General features: G+C 32.7%; 6 protein-coding genes across 7 annotated transcripts; 3 read left to right on the top strand and 3 right to left on the bottom strand.

Annotated features, from left to right (window-relative positions):
• Positions 1-125: 125 nt before the first annotated feature.
• LOC108970628 lies at positions 126-1,704 on the top strand. Its single transcript, XM_018936124.1, has 4 exons — positions 126-310; positions 369-645; positions 725-830; positions 1,530-1,704. Exons 1-4 carry the CDS (start codon positions 191-193, stop codon positions 1,690-1,692), a joined length of 666 nt encoding a protein of 221 aa, XP_018791669.1. The 5' UTR covers positions 126-190; the 3' UTR covers positions 1,693-1,704.
• LOC108970627 (zinc finger matrin-type protein 2) lies at positions 1,616-2,739 on the bottom strand. The gene is made up of 2 exons (XM_018936123.1): positions 2,519-2,739; positions 1,616-2,419 (listed from the first exon to the last, which is right to left on the bottom strand). The coding sequence occupies exons 1-2, from the start codon at positions 2,628-2,630 to the stop codon at positions 1,938-1,940; spliced, it is 594 nt and encodes a 197-aa protein (XP_018791668.1). The 5' UTR covers positions 2,631-2,739; the 3' UTR covers positions 1,616-1,937.
• A 332-nt stretch (positions 2,740-3,071) lies between these two features.
• Positions 3,072-7,197, top strand: LOC108970623 (CTL-like protein 1). Its single transcript, XM_018936118.1, has 9 exons — positions 3,072-3,375; positions 4,125-4,507; positions 4,562-4,710; positions 4,774-5,003; positions 5,081-5,378; positions 5,707-5,986; positions 6,060-6,222; positions 6,285-6,506; positions 6,560-7,197. Exons 1-9 carry the CDS (start codon positions 3,262-3,264, stop codon positions 6,782-6,784), a joined length of 2,064 nt encoding a protein of 687 aa, XP_018791663.1. The 5' UTR covers positions 3,072-3,261; the 3' UTR covers positions 6,785-7,197.
• Positions 7,179-8,447, bottom strand: LOC108970624 (ribosome biogenesis protein BRX1 homolog). Its single transcript, XM_018936119.1, has 3 exons — positions 8,276-8,447; positions 7,421-8,216; positions 7,179-7,348 (listed from the first exon to the last, which is right to left on the bottom strand). Exons 1-3 carry the CDS (start codon positions 8,387-8,389, stop codon positions 7,188-7,190), a joined length of 1,071 nt encoding a protein of 356 aa, XP_018791664.1. The 5' UTR covers positions 8,390-8,447; the 3' UTR covers positions 7,179-7,187.
• Positions 8,448-8,898: 451 nt separating this feature from the next.
• LOC108970622 (RNA-binding protein 45) lies at positions 8,899-11,665 on the top strand. 2 transcript variants are annotated; one of them, XR_001993492.1, is made up of 9 exons: positions 8,899-9,374; positions 9,434-9,628; positions 9,701-10,077; positions 10,134-10,197; positions 10,256-10,353; positions 10,415-10,521; positions 10,602-10,772; positions 10,831-10,996; positions 11,161-11,665. XR_001993492.1 is itself a non-coding variant. In XM_018936117.1 (9 exons), the coding sequence occupies exons 1-8, from the start codon at positions 9,040-9,042 to the stop codon at positions 10,900-10,902; spliced, it is 1,419 nt and encodes a 472-aa protein (XP_018791662.1). In that variant the 5' UTR covers positions 8,899-9,039; the 3' UTR covers positions 10,903-10,904; positions 11,161-11,665. The 2 variants fall into 2 exon arrangements, 1 of the variants encoding a protein (XP_018791662.1); XM_018936117.1 differs by having other exon boundaries at positions 10,831-10,904.
• A 718-nt stretch (positions 11,666-12,383) lies between these two features.
• Positions 12,384-14,184, bottom strand: LOC108970621 (protein translation factor SUI1 homolog). The gene is made up of 3 exons (XM_018936116.1): positions 13,994-14,184; positions 13,295-13,452; positions 12,384-13,234 (listed from the first exon to the last, which is right to left on the bottom strand). Exons 1-3 carry the CDS (start codon positions 14,019-14,021, stop codon positions 13,088-13,090), a joined length of 333 nt encoding a protein of 110 aa, XP_018791661.1. The 5' UTR covers positions 14,022-14,184; the 3' UTR covers positions 12,384-13,087.
• Between the last annotated feature and the right edge of the window lie 331 nt (positions 14,185-14,515).

The raw sequence follows: 14,515 nt of genomic DNA, 5'->3' as shown, positions 1-14,515 counted from the left end.
CATAATGAAATTTTAATAAAAATGACAGTGTATACATATATAAAATAAATAATGTWAAAAATTAAACCGAATTAAATGACAAAAACAAAAAAAATTAAAAACGTTAAAATTTGTTTCAAAACAGTTAAAGCGATATTCTATTTTCATTCGTTTTCTTTCTTTTGTAATCTGCTTTCTTACCAAACTCAATATGAATACTAGAAACATATACAAGTGGTTAGTTCTATTATCGGCAGTCTCATTAGCCAGCTGCTTTTGGAGTAATCGTGTTATAGAAGAATTTATAAATAGTTTTTCAAACGTTGCAGAGGTATTTACACCTACAGCAAGCCCTTACTGTGTGACTTATATTTTTGCTCAACATCCAGGATGATGAATGTGATCAACCCGATTCGTGTGATGAGATGCAAGTAATGTTGCATCTGGCTTGCATTCGTGTAACAAGTCCTGAACGAATATTACTCTTATTAACATGGAACTCATTATCTAAGGCTTGCGCTAAAACATCTAATGTGGTGCAACACATTAACGAGACTCTAACAGATTGTGTACCACTGCCAACAACGAATTTGTATATGCGTTTATATCGGGCTTTGATATTCTTCTATGGACAAATGTGTGGCTCAGCTGAAACCAAGTCGAAACGTTGGTAAACCAACATGGTCTCCATCTATGAAATTACATTAAATAAAAACTCTACACAATTATTCTATTTGATATGCAGATTTAGAAAAGTATCACAGCTGCGTAACGGAACTTCGCGACGATCTAATWGATTGCGAGGGCCCTGCTGATTGGTTTGAGAAACGCAGTAAAACCTATGTTTGCAGGTGATGATGCAATCTTAGTGCAATTATCAGCATATATAGAAAAAATTCACACAAACAGGTACACTATAATGCACTGGAAGACCTAGGATAGTTAAAACATGTTATTTAATATGAATATGAATCCAAAGACTTTCACCTTCGCGCGGGTTGACTTTTCAAATCAATGGAATACACTACAATATAAACTAGCAAAAATAACTAGTTGATTTATTGCATAAATTATATTTTGGTTGGTGACACTTTTTAACTAAATTATATACTTGGTTGTTTTGTATAAAGATTAGTTTCTTCTTTTGTAACTGCTTTTATTATTTTACAAAAAAGTAATATTTTGTAGACTATGAAAAGTTACGTTGTCATATACATATAAAACATAAGAAATATTTTTTGGTGCAAAAACTTTTAGAAGTAATTAGGTTTTTTGTTTTTAATATTAATTTTTTCTTAAATTCTAGATTTGCAATAAATTTAAAATAATGTTTTACAATCTTTTATTCTCTACGTTAAGATTTATATGCAAAAGTTAAATGTACACTTCAGTTAGACGATACGTTCTTTCTACATACATATGTTGACCCGAATTTTGTGTAAACCTTTTACTCTTTCTGAATAACTTTGAGGATTAAAATTACAATTGAAAATTKTTTATACGAAATCCTAAAATAATAATTTTAGTCCGAAATATTTAACATTTTGTAGGCAATTCACAGAAATTATTAATTGTAATTATGTCAGAGCGGCAATGCTATGCGGTCTGAAGCCAGCGCGATTGCTCCGAAGTTTTGCGGCCGAAGTTATAAACAAAGCGCTTTTGGTAAGTTATGGTAGTTTTGTTTTAAATTCTTATAAAATAGTTTTATAAATATTAATATATGTTTTCTATTTCAATTATAAATCTTTTATTACTATCATAGTCCAAGTGCCCGGTGTCATCTACGTTGCCACACGTGAAAAATCCGATGTCAGATGGTGGCAGTAGAAGCTTCCCAAACGTTTCTCTTGCTCAAGTTCATATATTTTTACTAGCTTTTATGTTACAATGTTTAATGCAATAACAAATATTATTACAGAAACAAAACCAAAAATTGACGAATTTCTTGATTTCTTCTAAGAATTCTTTTTGGAACCGCCAAAGCCAGAAAATCCCATAATAGCTGCCATATCATCAGATAAACCGCCACCCAATAGATCGGTATCACTGGCTTTCCTTTTACGCTCTTTTCGTTTTTCTTTTCGATGCTCCTTGTAACGTTCTTCCTCCTCTTTAGCTTCACGTAGGCGCCTTTCCAACTCATAATCTTTTTGTTTTTCTTCCATCTTTTTTTTGTTCGCTTGAAATCGTTCTTTTACTTGATCGACGGTACTGCGCTCAACTTTCATGGACATGCCCAAATTACGTTGATGTTTTTTTCCATTKATATGATCAAGAAAATTAATTGAGTCTTTAACGACACAATCGCATACATTACAATAGTAGCCACCAGATTGTGAGGTAGGAGTGTTTTTGTTTATAACAACGCTTTTTCCGAGTTTACTGTCAAGATCGACTTTGTAGTCCCGCCGCTTTAGGTTCTCGCGTTGTATGGGCTCTATAAGTTAAAAAAAATTGTTACTCTCAACTTCTATGAAGTTCTTCTTCTATGATATTTACAATATCTAATTATCATTATATATATAAAAAATATAACCTTCATCCTTGGGATTTGCCTTAGCTGTCTGGTTTTGTAACCTTTCCTGTGCCAGTCGTTGGTATTCTGTCTTATCCCATTTTCGACGATGATCATCTGGTCGCATAGACATTATAAACAATTTATTTAAAAAACTTCTTTTATTTACAAATATAATTCCACAAATTATCACAACTCAAGCCAATTGTAAACAAGACTCAACAATTTCCTTTCTAATCATATTTACAATCCACAAAACAGTGTTACCGTGTGACTTTTTACCACTTCACTTAGACAAAAACAACTTCTACATTGTGTTTGTTAATTAATATAATATAATCATATTTTAAAAATTAAGTTATTATAAGTTAGTTTAAATGGAAATAATTGTTGAATTTGCATAACATAACAGTTAATGCTAAAATTAAATTTGCCATCGAGTAAGTTGGTAGTAGACTAATATTTATTATTTTGGGGCAATTGAATGCAACCATGTTGAAGGTGTTTAATAATACATTAGTAGTGCGTTAAATAGACTSGAAGAAATTGTTTAATGTCAGAGAAGAGCCCAAAAACACAGTWGTAAGGAGAGCTGCATAACAAACAAGCATTAATTAAATATAAATAAGTGTTTATCTAATTCTTTTAATTCAATACTGGATATGTTTTCATTTTCAGAGCTCAGAGTGAATTATCTTTTAAAATTGTGCTAAATAGAACGCAATATAACATTATTGCGGCTACATTGGAAGTAAGCTATTAAAATGGGCTGTGCCGAAAGTAAGGATGGAGATGAACCCCAAATGAATCGTCCTAAATACCGGACATGTACAGATACGTTCTGGCTTGCTGTATTTATACTATTCTGGCTATTTCTGGTGAGTAATTGAATTAAACGTATCTCCTATTATTTTCGATACACCGGTCATAAAAGGGAAAGTGTTGAGAAACAGTTGAATTTTAATGTACATACCTACAAACAAACATATTATCTATGAGCGAAGATGATGGCGTCACTATATTAGATTTTTTTTTACATTTTTTTACTGCATAACTATCAAAGAGATAAATAGATATGTATGTTCTGTAAATAAGATATTCGCATACTCCATATTTATATGCAATGCACAAAGTATGTATGTATGTAACTATGAGTAAATTTTTGCTCATAATTATTAAGTGACGGCACCACCCACACTCGGGATTAAAAGGCGGTTAACTTTCTCATATACTTACATGCATATATGTATATGTACATATGTATGTAGGTATGTTATGTTACCGTGGTTTCAAATTTTGTGTGCTTGAATGTTTGTACGCCTGCACTTATGTATACCCTTAGTTTGTGATATCAAGATAACGCATCATAATATACATATGTATGTAAATATAAATATTTGTGCTATATATGTATATGTATGCGCATATCGTGGGATCACGAGAATTCGAAAAACTACTTGTGTGCTTTAAATCGTTTTTATGAAAATTTGCAATACCTAGCACCTATGATTAACCAATTATTGCTCAATGCGTACATATGTATGTACGTGCTTACCTACAACAATGCTAGCATTAATATATTATATTGGTGCTAATTGAATACAACTTTTTATTAATACATTTTCAGATTGTTATAGCGATATTTTCCTTCGTTTATGGCAATCCACTGCGGGTGATTAACGGTTATGACTCATTCGGAAATACTTGCGGAGTAAAACGCAATGAAAAATTCACGAATTTCCCACTTTCCGGCATGAACACAGTAGATAAACCGCAACTGTTTTATTTTGATTTTAAAAATCCGCGTCAATCTATTAAAATCTGTGTAAAAGAATGCCCTTCACGAAATATCACGGACGTACTGGAACTGTACAGATACTACATGGATACAAATACAAAACTTTGCCGCTATGACTTCAATATGGATACAATTCTCAATACAAATACAAAAAATATTGATGAATATTTCAATTATTTAGGCCCTTGCCCAAAACTTCCAATCTATGAGGAGTAAGTAAAATGTGCATTGATTGAACGTGCASAATTGACATGTTGATTTTTTAGATCGCCAGTTTTACATCGCTGTATGCCGAAAGGTAACAACGCTAAGGAATTATACAATTTGCTTAACTCATGGGATATCGCTCAACAATTTTTGGCAGATATATATTCCACCTGGCACATAGTTGCCATAATATGCGGTATTTCCTTATGTATGTATTGAAACAAATTTTAAAATTAAATATGAAATTGATTTATCCAAAATATCATTATAGTAATCTCAATTGCATTGGTTACACTCATGCACTGGATGTCGCGTATTATTTCGTGGCTTATCTGTGTCTTGGTTATTGTGGCCAGTTTGGCTTTGACGGCTGCGCTGTGGTATGCATATTATAGCATACGAAATAAGTCACGCGTAAACGCTCAATTTTCAATGTTAGAAGAATTTATAAGGAATGAAGAAGCCGTTTACATACTCGCTATATTAGCCACCATCGCTTTGGTGAGTGAAACCATGTAGTTAATAATTTTAAAACTCATTTCATAATATATTCCTTTTCTATATAATTGTACTTTCAGATAGTTCTTGTTGTTATTATTTACTTCCTTAAAAATAAGCTATCTGGTTTATCGGCGCTTTTTGAAGAAGCTGGCGTGTGTATGATGAACTTACCGGGCTTATTAATTGCGCCGTTATTGGCATTTGCAGCGCTAGCTTTGTTTTTGGCATTCTGGGTAGTGGTCGTGATTTGCATTGCAACTGCCAGCGCACCTGGACAAAGCCCAATCGCGCCATTTGACAACACCGCAGCCCATCAACAACCGTTTCCCACCGATATTACTCCACCGAAGAAYACCACGGATGCCAGTTTTAAGAGTAAGTTTTCTACATACAAATACGTTGACAAAATGTTTTCGTTGTGTTAACGAACTAAAGCAATGTTGTGCAAATATGTATTAGCTCATTTTAAATTAGTTGTCATGTTTAATTGAACCGTAGCTATGTTTTGTGTTTCCGTTCTAATGTGGCTGATATTTTCCCTTATTTAAAACGTGCATTCCCTTGTCAAATGTGCTAAAAATGTAAGTTGTCCGTTTTTTATAGAATTAATATTATTAAGTTTATTCCCATTTGAAAAAAATGTATTGCTTATCAAAATTACTACTAAATGAGTTTTCTAATATAGGCGTATTTATCTTTTCAGCGAWTTTACGCGTAGAATACACGGACGCAAAGGCAATAAAAAGCATGTTTTGGATTTATGTGATTGGGCTCATTTGGACGACGGAGTTCATATTTGCTTGCCAGCAATTTTCACTTGCGGCGGCTGTTGCTTTCTGGTATTTCCAGAAGCCCACTTCCACTCCCACCACATACGCCATCGGAAAACTGCTTAAATACCATTTAGGCACAGTGGCCAAGGGTTCGTTTGTAATAACGATTTTCAAAATACCACGGCTCATTCTTACCTATCTTTATGCCAAGTAAGTATGGTTATGTACAGCTATAACAGTTATTATAAAATTAATTATCTACTAACTAATTTTTTGTATGCAGATTCAAGAAGGCTGAAGACAAAGGTTCCGAATGCGCCTCTTGCTGCCTCAAATGCTGCATTTGTGGATTTTGGCTGCTCGAAAAATTCATACGCTTTTTGAATCACAACGCTTATACAGTTGTTGCTATCGAATCTATAAATTTCTGCCCAGCAGCAGGCATTGTAAGTCTACATCTCGAGTGTTACTTCTCAACTTAATTGATCGTTTGAATCGTTTTTTCTAGGCATGGAATGCAATGGCAACCAATGCCCTTCAAGTGGCAACTATTAACAGTATTGGTGACTTTATACTCTTTCTGGGCAAAGTTCTTGTTGCAGCTCTTAGTGGTCTCATTGGCATTTTCGTGCTGAAAGATCGTCCTGGACTAAATTTCTATATGGCTCCAGTGATCTTTATAATAATTTTCTCATTTTTCATAGCACACATAATATTAACACTTTTCGAGGTAAGTGAATAATTGTTGCCAAATTATGCAATAATTCATTAAATTATTTGCAGATGGTGGTAGACACACTATTTTTATGTGTTTGTGAAGATAAAACAATCAATGGGCGTGGTGGTCGTTGGGCACAAAGTAATTTGGCCAAATTAGTTGGCGAAGAACCGTTGCAACCGGGCGAAGAACCACCAATTCAAGTAGTAGAAATGATGCCTATAAATAAGGAGCCATTCAGCATGACAAGAATGCCGCGCACAGACGTTGTTGATGGTATTATGCAATAGAAAATAGGTAGTATGAATGCAATCACCATTCATTGCGTCGGAAAGTAGAAATTCGACAGGACTAAATCACGCACAAGCCTTTATTGAATAACTGAGTGAAATTGAGTGAAAACATACCTTAATTTTGCGCAATAAACTCAATGAAGCGACGATTCAGTAAATATCAAAATATATTAATAGTCTAAGATATTTATTTCAGTGTATTTTATAGAAAAAAAATTACGATGGATGTAGTGCAAACGCTTTTCATTCACAAAGATAAATTACGATGCACATTTTATAAAGTTAATATTACACATATATTAAAAAAGATTGTACAAACTACAATATTTTTTAATAATGTTCCATTTAATTACCATATCTAAACAACCTATTATAAAGAACAAAGATCAAATAAATTTTTTTACAATTCATTTATTTTTTTCTTATTCGAAACTTTTGCTTTCTTTTTCGCTATTACTTCAACTGCAGCTTTTAGTTGTTTCTCTTTGATTTTTTTCGTCAATGCTGACTTGGAAGACTTTTCTTTACTTGGATCAACAACCACCTTTTTCTTGGCTTTTTCTATTAAAAGTGACGTCAATTAGTAAAAGGAATGAAAGAAGCAACGAAGAAATCTGTATTCATAAAACTCACCCGCCAATAATTTTGCTGTCGTTATAGCGTCCTCATTTTCAAATAACTCTTCGTACTCTAATCCTTCATATGCCTCCTTTGGCCTATTAACTTCTTGATGGACTTTCTGTTCTACGCGGTTCACGTATCTCTCCTTTGCGGCTTTCTTTAACATTTGACGTTGACGAGATGGGCTTATATAGTTTGGATTTTCCCAAATAGCATTGCCAGTAAAAGAACCCTCAAATATTTTAACGGGATTCATAACAAATCTAGGTCCGATCTCAGCCAAACCACCATCTTCTGAGAGAATTTGAAAATTCCTGAACCATATGCGATGATCTAGATATGTAAAAGTGTAGACATGGTCTACAAAAGGTTGACTCTTTGGATGGTGGTTAGGTACACCGAATGTTTGTGTGAACAATTCTTTCAATAACTTCAAATGAGGGATTTCGTCAAACTTAGTATCGAATGATAATAATGGTCTAGATCCACGCAAACAGTTACCAGTCATTTTCAGTTCTGCCATTGTATGAATATTTTCCACAAGGAATTTAGCAGAGGGTCCTGTAGCTGCATTAGCCACCCACATATATAAATCACGTTTTCGGCGTCCTTCGAATAATATTGTCTTGTTACAGTGCTTCATTTCACACATTTCATTGATTACAGATAGCGTTTTCGAACGTTCCATTTTTGATTCCGGACGATGATGAGGCATTAGACTTTTTATATCTCGCAGCAGATGGCGATCACGATGGTTAATACCTCTAGCAGCAAAAACTAGAACACGCTGCTTATTTATCCATTTTTCCTACAAAAYAATGTTGTATGTTCAGACAATGATCTTCATGGACTACTCAGTTTTCTTACTCTTTTAGGTACGACGTCCTCCGAAGTTCTCTGTGCTGGTAGTGGAGGATTTTCATCCATAGGCACAATCTCCAGTTGAGGAACTTTTTTCTTATTTTGTATTTTTCTACCCATAATTTAATAAAATAAATAAACTTTGCTGAATATTGTCACACGTGTAAGGAGTTTTGAAAACAAATGATCTGAACAGCGAACATATAAAATTATCGATAAACAGTCATAGAACTACAGTCCACAAAATATAGAGGGTGTTCATATAGTATAAATTTGAGAAAGGGAAAATATTTCAAGATATATGTTAYGTATAACTATGTTTTGTAAAAAGCTGATAAATTTCATAATGTTATCATAATATGTATAATGTTTCATTTTATCACAAGAGATAGATTCACGAATAGACATTGTGTATATATATGTCATGTTGGAGAACATACTTTATATTGAAAGGCGAAAATTAGTATGAAAGAAATATTAAGAAAATTTTATTTAAGGAGAGAAACCTTATTTAAATAAATATCTGAAGAATATTTTATCGCAAGTAATCAATAAATATAACACCACTAGTAGAAAAAATAATTTAAATGATTATTTGTGAATCGATTTTTAGTTTGATAATACACATTCCTATTACCGGTATACATAATTTTATCCACGCCATTTTATCTAGAACAAATTAAAACTTGTGAACATTTTCATAATAAAATTAAAAACTAGTCCAAGAAAACAATTTTTACGTAAAAAACTCTACTTTTATTACATTCGTAATGTCGGATTATCGATCACAATCAAGGGATGGACATCGTGATAGTGGACGTGGCGGTGGTGGACGAGATTATTCCAGTGATGATGATCCGCCCATGTCGCGTCTTTTCATAATTTGTAACAAAGCACATACCGAAGAAGATTTCCGTGATGCATTTTCTTCATATGGTGAGATTGAAGATATTTGGGTTGTAAAGGATAAAAATTCGGGGGAAAACAAAGGAATAGCTTATGTAAAATTTGCCAAAACATCTGACGCCGCTAAGGCACAAGAAGAGATGAATGGCAAAACCATTGGTAAAATGGATCGTACCTTGAAGGTATTAGTAGCAGCAAAGTAAGTTCAGATATATGCAACTCTTTTTCCGTTTATTAAAATTTTATATCTGTGTATAGTCGAAACCAAGGTTCGAACAAGTCAGAGAATGAACAGGAAAAGTATGTGCGTTTATTTATTGTTATATCGAAATCTGCAACAGAAGAGGAAATCAGAAACGAATTTTCACAGTGGGGAGATGTGGAAAATGTGACGATAGTTAAAGACAAATCCACAGGATCTCCGAAAGGATTTGGTTATGTTCGGTTCACAAAGTAAGTATTGTAATAGAGTTAGTTGTGTCACTAATATTTATATATTATTTTAATATACTTGAATATCCGTAGATTTTATCATGCAGCAGTAGCCTTTGAAAACTGCCCCACAAAGTATAAAGCAGTATTCGCTGAACCAAAAGGTTCAACACGATCACAAAGAGATCAATACGGTCGGCCAGCGGATGATAGCCCACTTATTAGTTCTGGTCGCAGTGGTGGCAGTGGTGGAGGTAGTGGCAGCGGATCTTATAACAATGGCAACTTCAACAATGATTGGAATTGTTCTTTCAATAGCGATATGGCAGCATTCCTCCGAATGCAGAATGTRCCAGTACCACAACCAACATGTTTAGAAGTGATTGCTAGTCATTCCGTGAATCAGGATCAGTTATGGCGTTTATTTGATATAATCCCTGGCTTGGATTATTGCCAAATAACCAGAGAATGTTCGTTCGACTATATTTTAGTTAAGTATGATTTTATTTTCTGTTCATATTTTCAGATGGACCGAGAACTAATGAAGCAATAGTGCTTTACGACAACCCTGAGGCAGCTATTTATGCAAAGTATGAAATAACAAACATTTTAAATATATTTGAAATAATATGTATTATTTTTCTGCAGAGACAAATTGCATGGTTTGGAATATCCAATGGGGGAGCGTATYATAGTTAAAGTGGCCGGAATGAGTTCAGCTAGAATGGACACGTCTTTTATAGATAGTATGCTAGTATAGATGTAAGAAATCGCAGAAATAGTCTTAAATGTTATTTTTTTCAATAGAGCGTACTAAAAAGGATTCAATATGTAATGTCCCATTGCCACCTGCCCAGCCCATGGTATCGCCCGATACAACAGTAGCACAGCGTTTGTTTATCGTTTTAGCTGCGGTAAGATTACATATTAAACAATCGTGAAATTTTTCGTCCAGTATATATGTATATGCTAATATTTTTACTTTTAATTACAGAATCTTCCGCAGTCTATATTGAAGAATGTGTTCTCTTGTTGGAAGGGTTTAATCGATGTCTACTTGCTACCGAATAAAAATTGCGGCTACGTTAAATACGCGGATAGAGATAGTGCACAAAAAGCCATTCAAACGCTGAACGGTGCGGAAATTTGTGGCACAAAAATTAAGGTAAATTGCATTATATTTATGATATGTACTCGTATAAAAAAGAGCAATTACTTTTCAGGTAATGGAAGCCGAAGAACGAGGTAATGGAGATGGTGATGATAATGGAAGGAAACGCTTGCGTAGAAATTAAATGTAAGAAAATCTTTGAAACGTAATTATATTTTATTTTATTTTTCTTTGCAAAAAATCAACAAACGACAGATAATGTCAAAAATTTGTAACTGGTAAGTAAAATTTTATTTCAATTTAAAAATTGTAAATTTTTTTAAGCAGACTGATCACTAATATATGTCCATCTTATTATTTATTAAGTATTTTTTGTAAAGTATATGTTTCTAGAACTAATATTTGCAGGTTAATGAGCGTATTTTGTTTTTCTTTTTCACAGACATAAAACATAAAGCAAACCAAATTAAAACCATAACAGTAACGTTCCATTACTTAATAAAACAAGATATATAATGAAACTAACTGACTGCAGATAACATTTACGGAAACTAAACGCAAACGGAGTTAAAACGGAAACTGGTAGATACAATAAGAACGAAGATAACACAAAGGTGGTGAAAGCATATACTGCATACGAATATGTAAAATGCTTCAGCAATGAGCAAAACCACCAAACAAGACGACTTAGACCTTCACAATCACTATGTCACAGTCATAGTCACCACAATATGAATAATGCCACAGAATGCCACTTGTATAGACAATGACCGATTTGAGACCAAGTACCCCAAAAACTAAAACGGAGTCAAAACCGCTAAAGCGCAACGGACACTGCAATGAGTTATAGTACAGAAACAAATTGATATTACGAGTGTTAATTTGAGAAGAGCTTTTACAAGAATAAATGAACGAAATTAGCGAAAAATTGAACGTAACCTAAACTAGAACGAGAACGCGAACCTGAACTAAAACCAAATGGACAAAAATAATGTACGAGCAGGTCAATGAAGCAAGAACCGAATTAACCTTACCACAGTAAACTTTAATACTCGAGTATCCCCTTCAATTTACATTTACACACCTAAAATTAGAAACTTAACATCTATCCATACTTGTACATGCCTGTTAAGACTTTTACTCATTATTTAATCGTTTATATTCGACAGTTTGATGAGGAGAAATTTTTCTCGTTGCTATCAAGCTGTTTTTATTGAAAATTTCTGCAACAATATAGCTAACAGGTTTGGCATTTCATAAATGTAGTATGTATATATACAAAAATAAGGATATATATAGTATGTATATATATAAAAATAAAGGTATATATACATACGTACTATTTTAAACGCAGATAATTATAAATATATTATTACAATTATAAATATATAAAACAATATATAATTTTTCTCAAATAAAAGCTGTTTTATTCCGTGGTTAACAAATGCTAGTAAGTAAAATTTCGTAATTTTTTTGCATCAGTAAATCAATATTTAAATAATCTTAACTGAGTAGTGAATTTTATGTCGAGTATTTTATGAAAAGTATGCYGTTTGCAAATAAAACGGACAACCAAATTTTAACTGACCCTGAACGCCGATTCTAATAGCRGCCACTAAACATACAGTTACAAACTTTGTCCCATAAAATAAACAAGGCGCGATATAGCGTTCGAATTATCTATTTCAGTTACTCTACTGTTTATTCATATTTTCGTATGTTCGACTTACAAATAATCATATCCTATTTGAATGAAAAATATAGTTGTTTTAAATTATTTATTCATTTGTTCATATTAATTTATATAATTGCAAATTTAATAATAATAGTCTTCTTCCTTAGTTTTGTAATGAGTGCATTAGCGTAGATATAGGAGAATTCGTTTCTCCCCTCGCCAAACGGGTTCCCATATTAATATTAAACTATTAGCATTACTTTGACTACATTCATTAGGTCTGCTGTTATACACTGATTTTAACATCTTTTATTAATAATAATTTCAATCAACTAAAAAACAGACTTCGTTGAAAATGTAAACTCGGAAGTACAGTGAATTTTGYCGAATCTATGATGTATTAGCAGTGAAATAAGAGAAATGGGTCATTAGGATTAACATTKTTGTGGATAACTATTGTATGTAAATTATTATTGTTTTCATAGTGTGCTAAGTTTCTTGCTGCTAAAGAACATTTTCGATTTAATTTCATTTAAAACAGTTGTAATTGTTATCATAGCCCACTGTTGTAGTTCTCATTGTTTGTGATGGTCTATGAATTGATAATTCCTCTAATTTGTTGTTTCTTTGACTGTCTGTTGATTGTTTGCTGACTTGGTAGATTAATTCAAAATATTGTTCTTTGTTTCTTAATTTAAAAGCCGTGAACTTTCAACTGATCAGGTTTCGCTAGACCTGCCTTGGTCAACCACTGGCAGATATTTTCACGTTGGTCGCCCTGAAGCTGTAATACCTCTCCGTATTCGGGATGTTCGATTACTGTGCCATTGCAGGCAAATTCCTTAAAAATATACAAATTGCAATGTACTTCGTCCATTAATTCGGTCTCAATATGACTTACCTTTTTACATGACCGCACAATTTTCTTTAAATCATATTCTGATGATAATCCTTGCACAGTTGTTAGTGTCTTTCGACCATTTCTCTGCTGAATTCTTATGTGTACAAGACCGTCCTGAACATCATCGTCAGCACCCTTAATTGCATCAGCAAATGGGTCTAAAATTAAAAAAAAAAATATTTCGAAAGAAATATGTGCAAAGTAATATAAATATATGTATGTCTACATAATCATAATACAAAGAATAAAGAAAATTATTATTTTTATTTAATTTTATAACCATTTATACCATTTCAAGAACGTGATATTGACCACTGTTGCACCCATTTATGTTGAATGCCATTGATGGTGACTACGTCAGCGACAACTTTGTGACATTGCTTACCCTTATTGTTGCACAAAGCAAAAATTGAGAAGCATCGATGCTGACTCATCAAAAGCACAGAAAATATTTAAACAGCTTAAATAATATATATATGTTAGACCTAAATATTATAATCTACTTTCAATTGATAATTTCCATCATTTACACTGGAATAAAATCTTTATATTGTTTTCTCTTCTAACCATTTCCACACAAATGGCAGCCATTTTCTCCTTAGAATGTCGAGAAACGAGAAACCCCAAATTCACCTTTTTTTGCCGTTCCAAAAGATATTTTTTATAGTTTCACATTTGTCGTCATGTATTTTCACTTACCAAATGTATTTAAATTCTGGATGGACATACGATAATAAAAAGCAACCACAGCTGAAAATAAAAAACTGTTCGCAATGATAATTTTATTGCGTTGAATTACTGAAAATTTTCACTTGTATTTTTAGTAAACGTGCGACGTTTCGAAACGCTCTAAATTAACAAATGTCTCAACAGGCAATGAAACGCGTGCTTTTTTCAACTTTATTCTAAGATATGAAACGAAATGGTATTTGTCAGATGAAATCTCGTACAAATCGGAAATCTATTACTCAGTGAAATATGAAAAAGTTGTTGCCAGATGTGTTAAAGAAATTATGAATTACCAATGTGTTGGGCAAAAAATACTTTTTAATTAAATGTTTACGAAAATTGTTTAATTAATATTAATTTAATTATTGAAATTATTATTCATTACTATTAAWACAATTAAAATGATCGGAATGAACTCACGGAATGCACGGAAAAGCACTGTTTCGATTGTCTAGAAACCAAAGATAATACTGGTTACAAAACGTAAATGGG

Source organism: Bactrocera latifrons, unplaced genomic scaffold, assembly GCF_001853355.1.
Source record: "Bactrocera latifrons isolate USDA-ARS-PBARC rearing strain unplaced genomic scaffold, ASM185335v1 scaffold_302, whole genome shotgun sequence".
Classification (NCBI taxonomy): domain Eukaryota; kingdom Metazoa; phylum Arthropoda; class Insecta; order Diptera; family Tephritidae; genus Bactrocera; species Bactrocera latifrons.
This window is presented reverse-complemented; position numbering and strand designations above follow the sequence as displayed.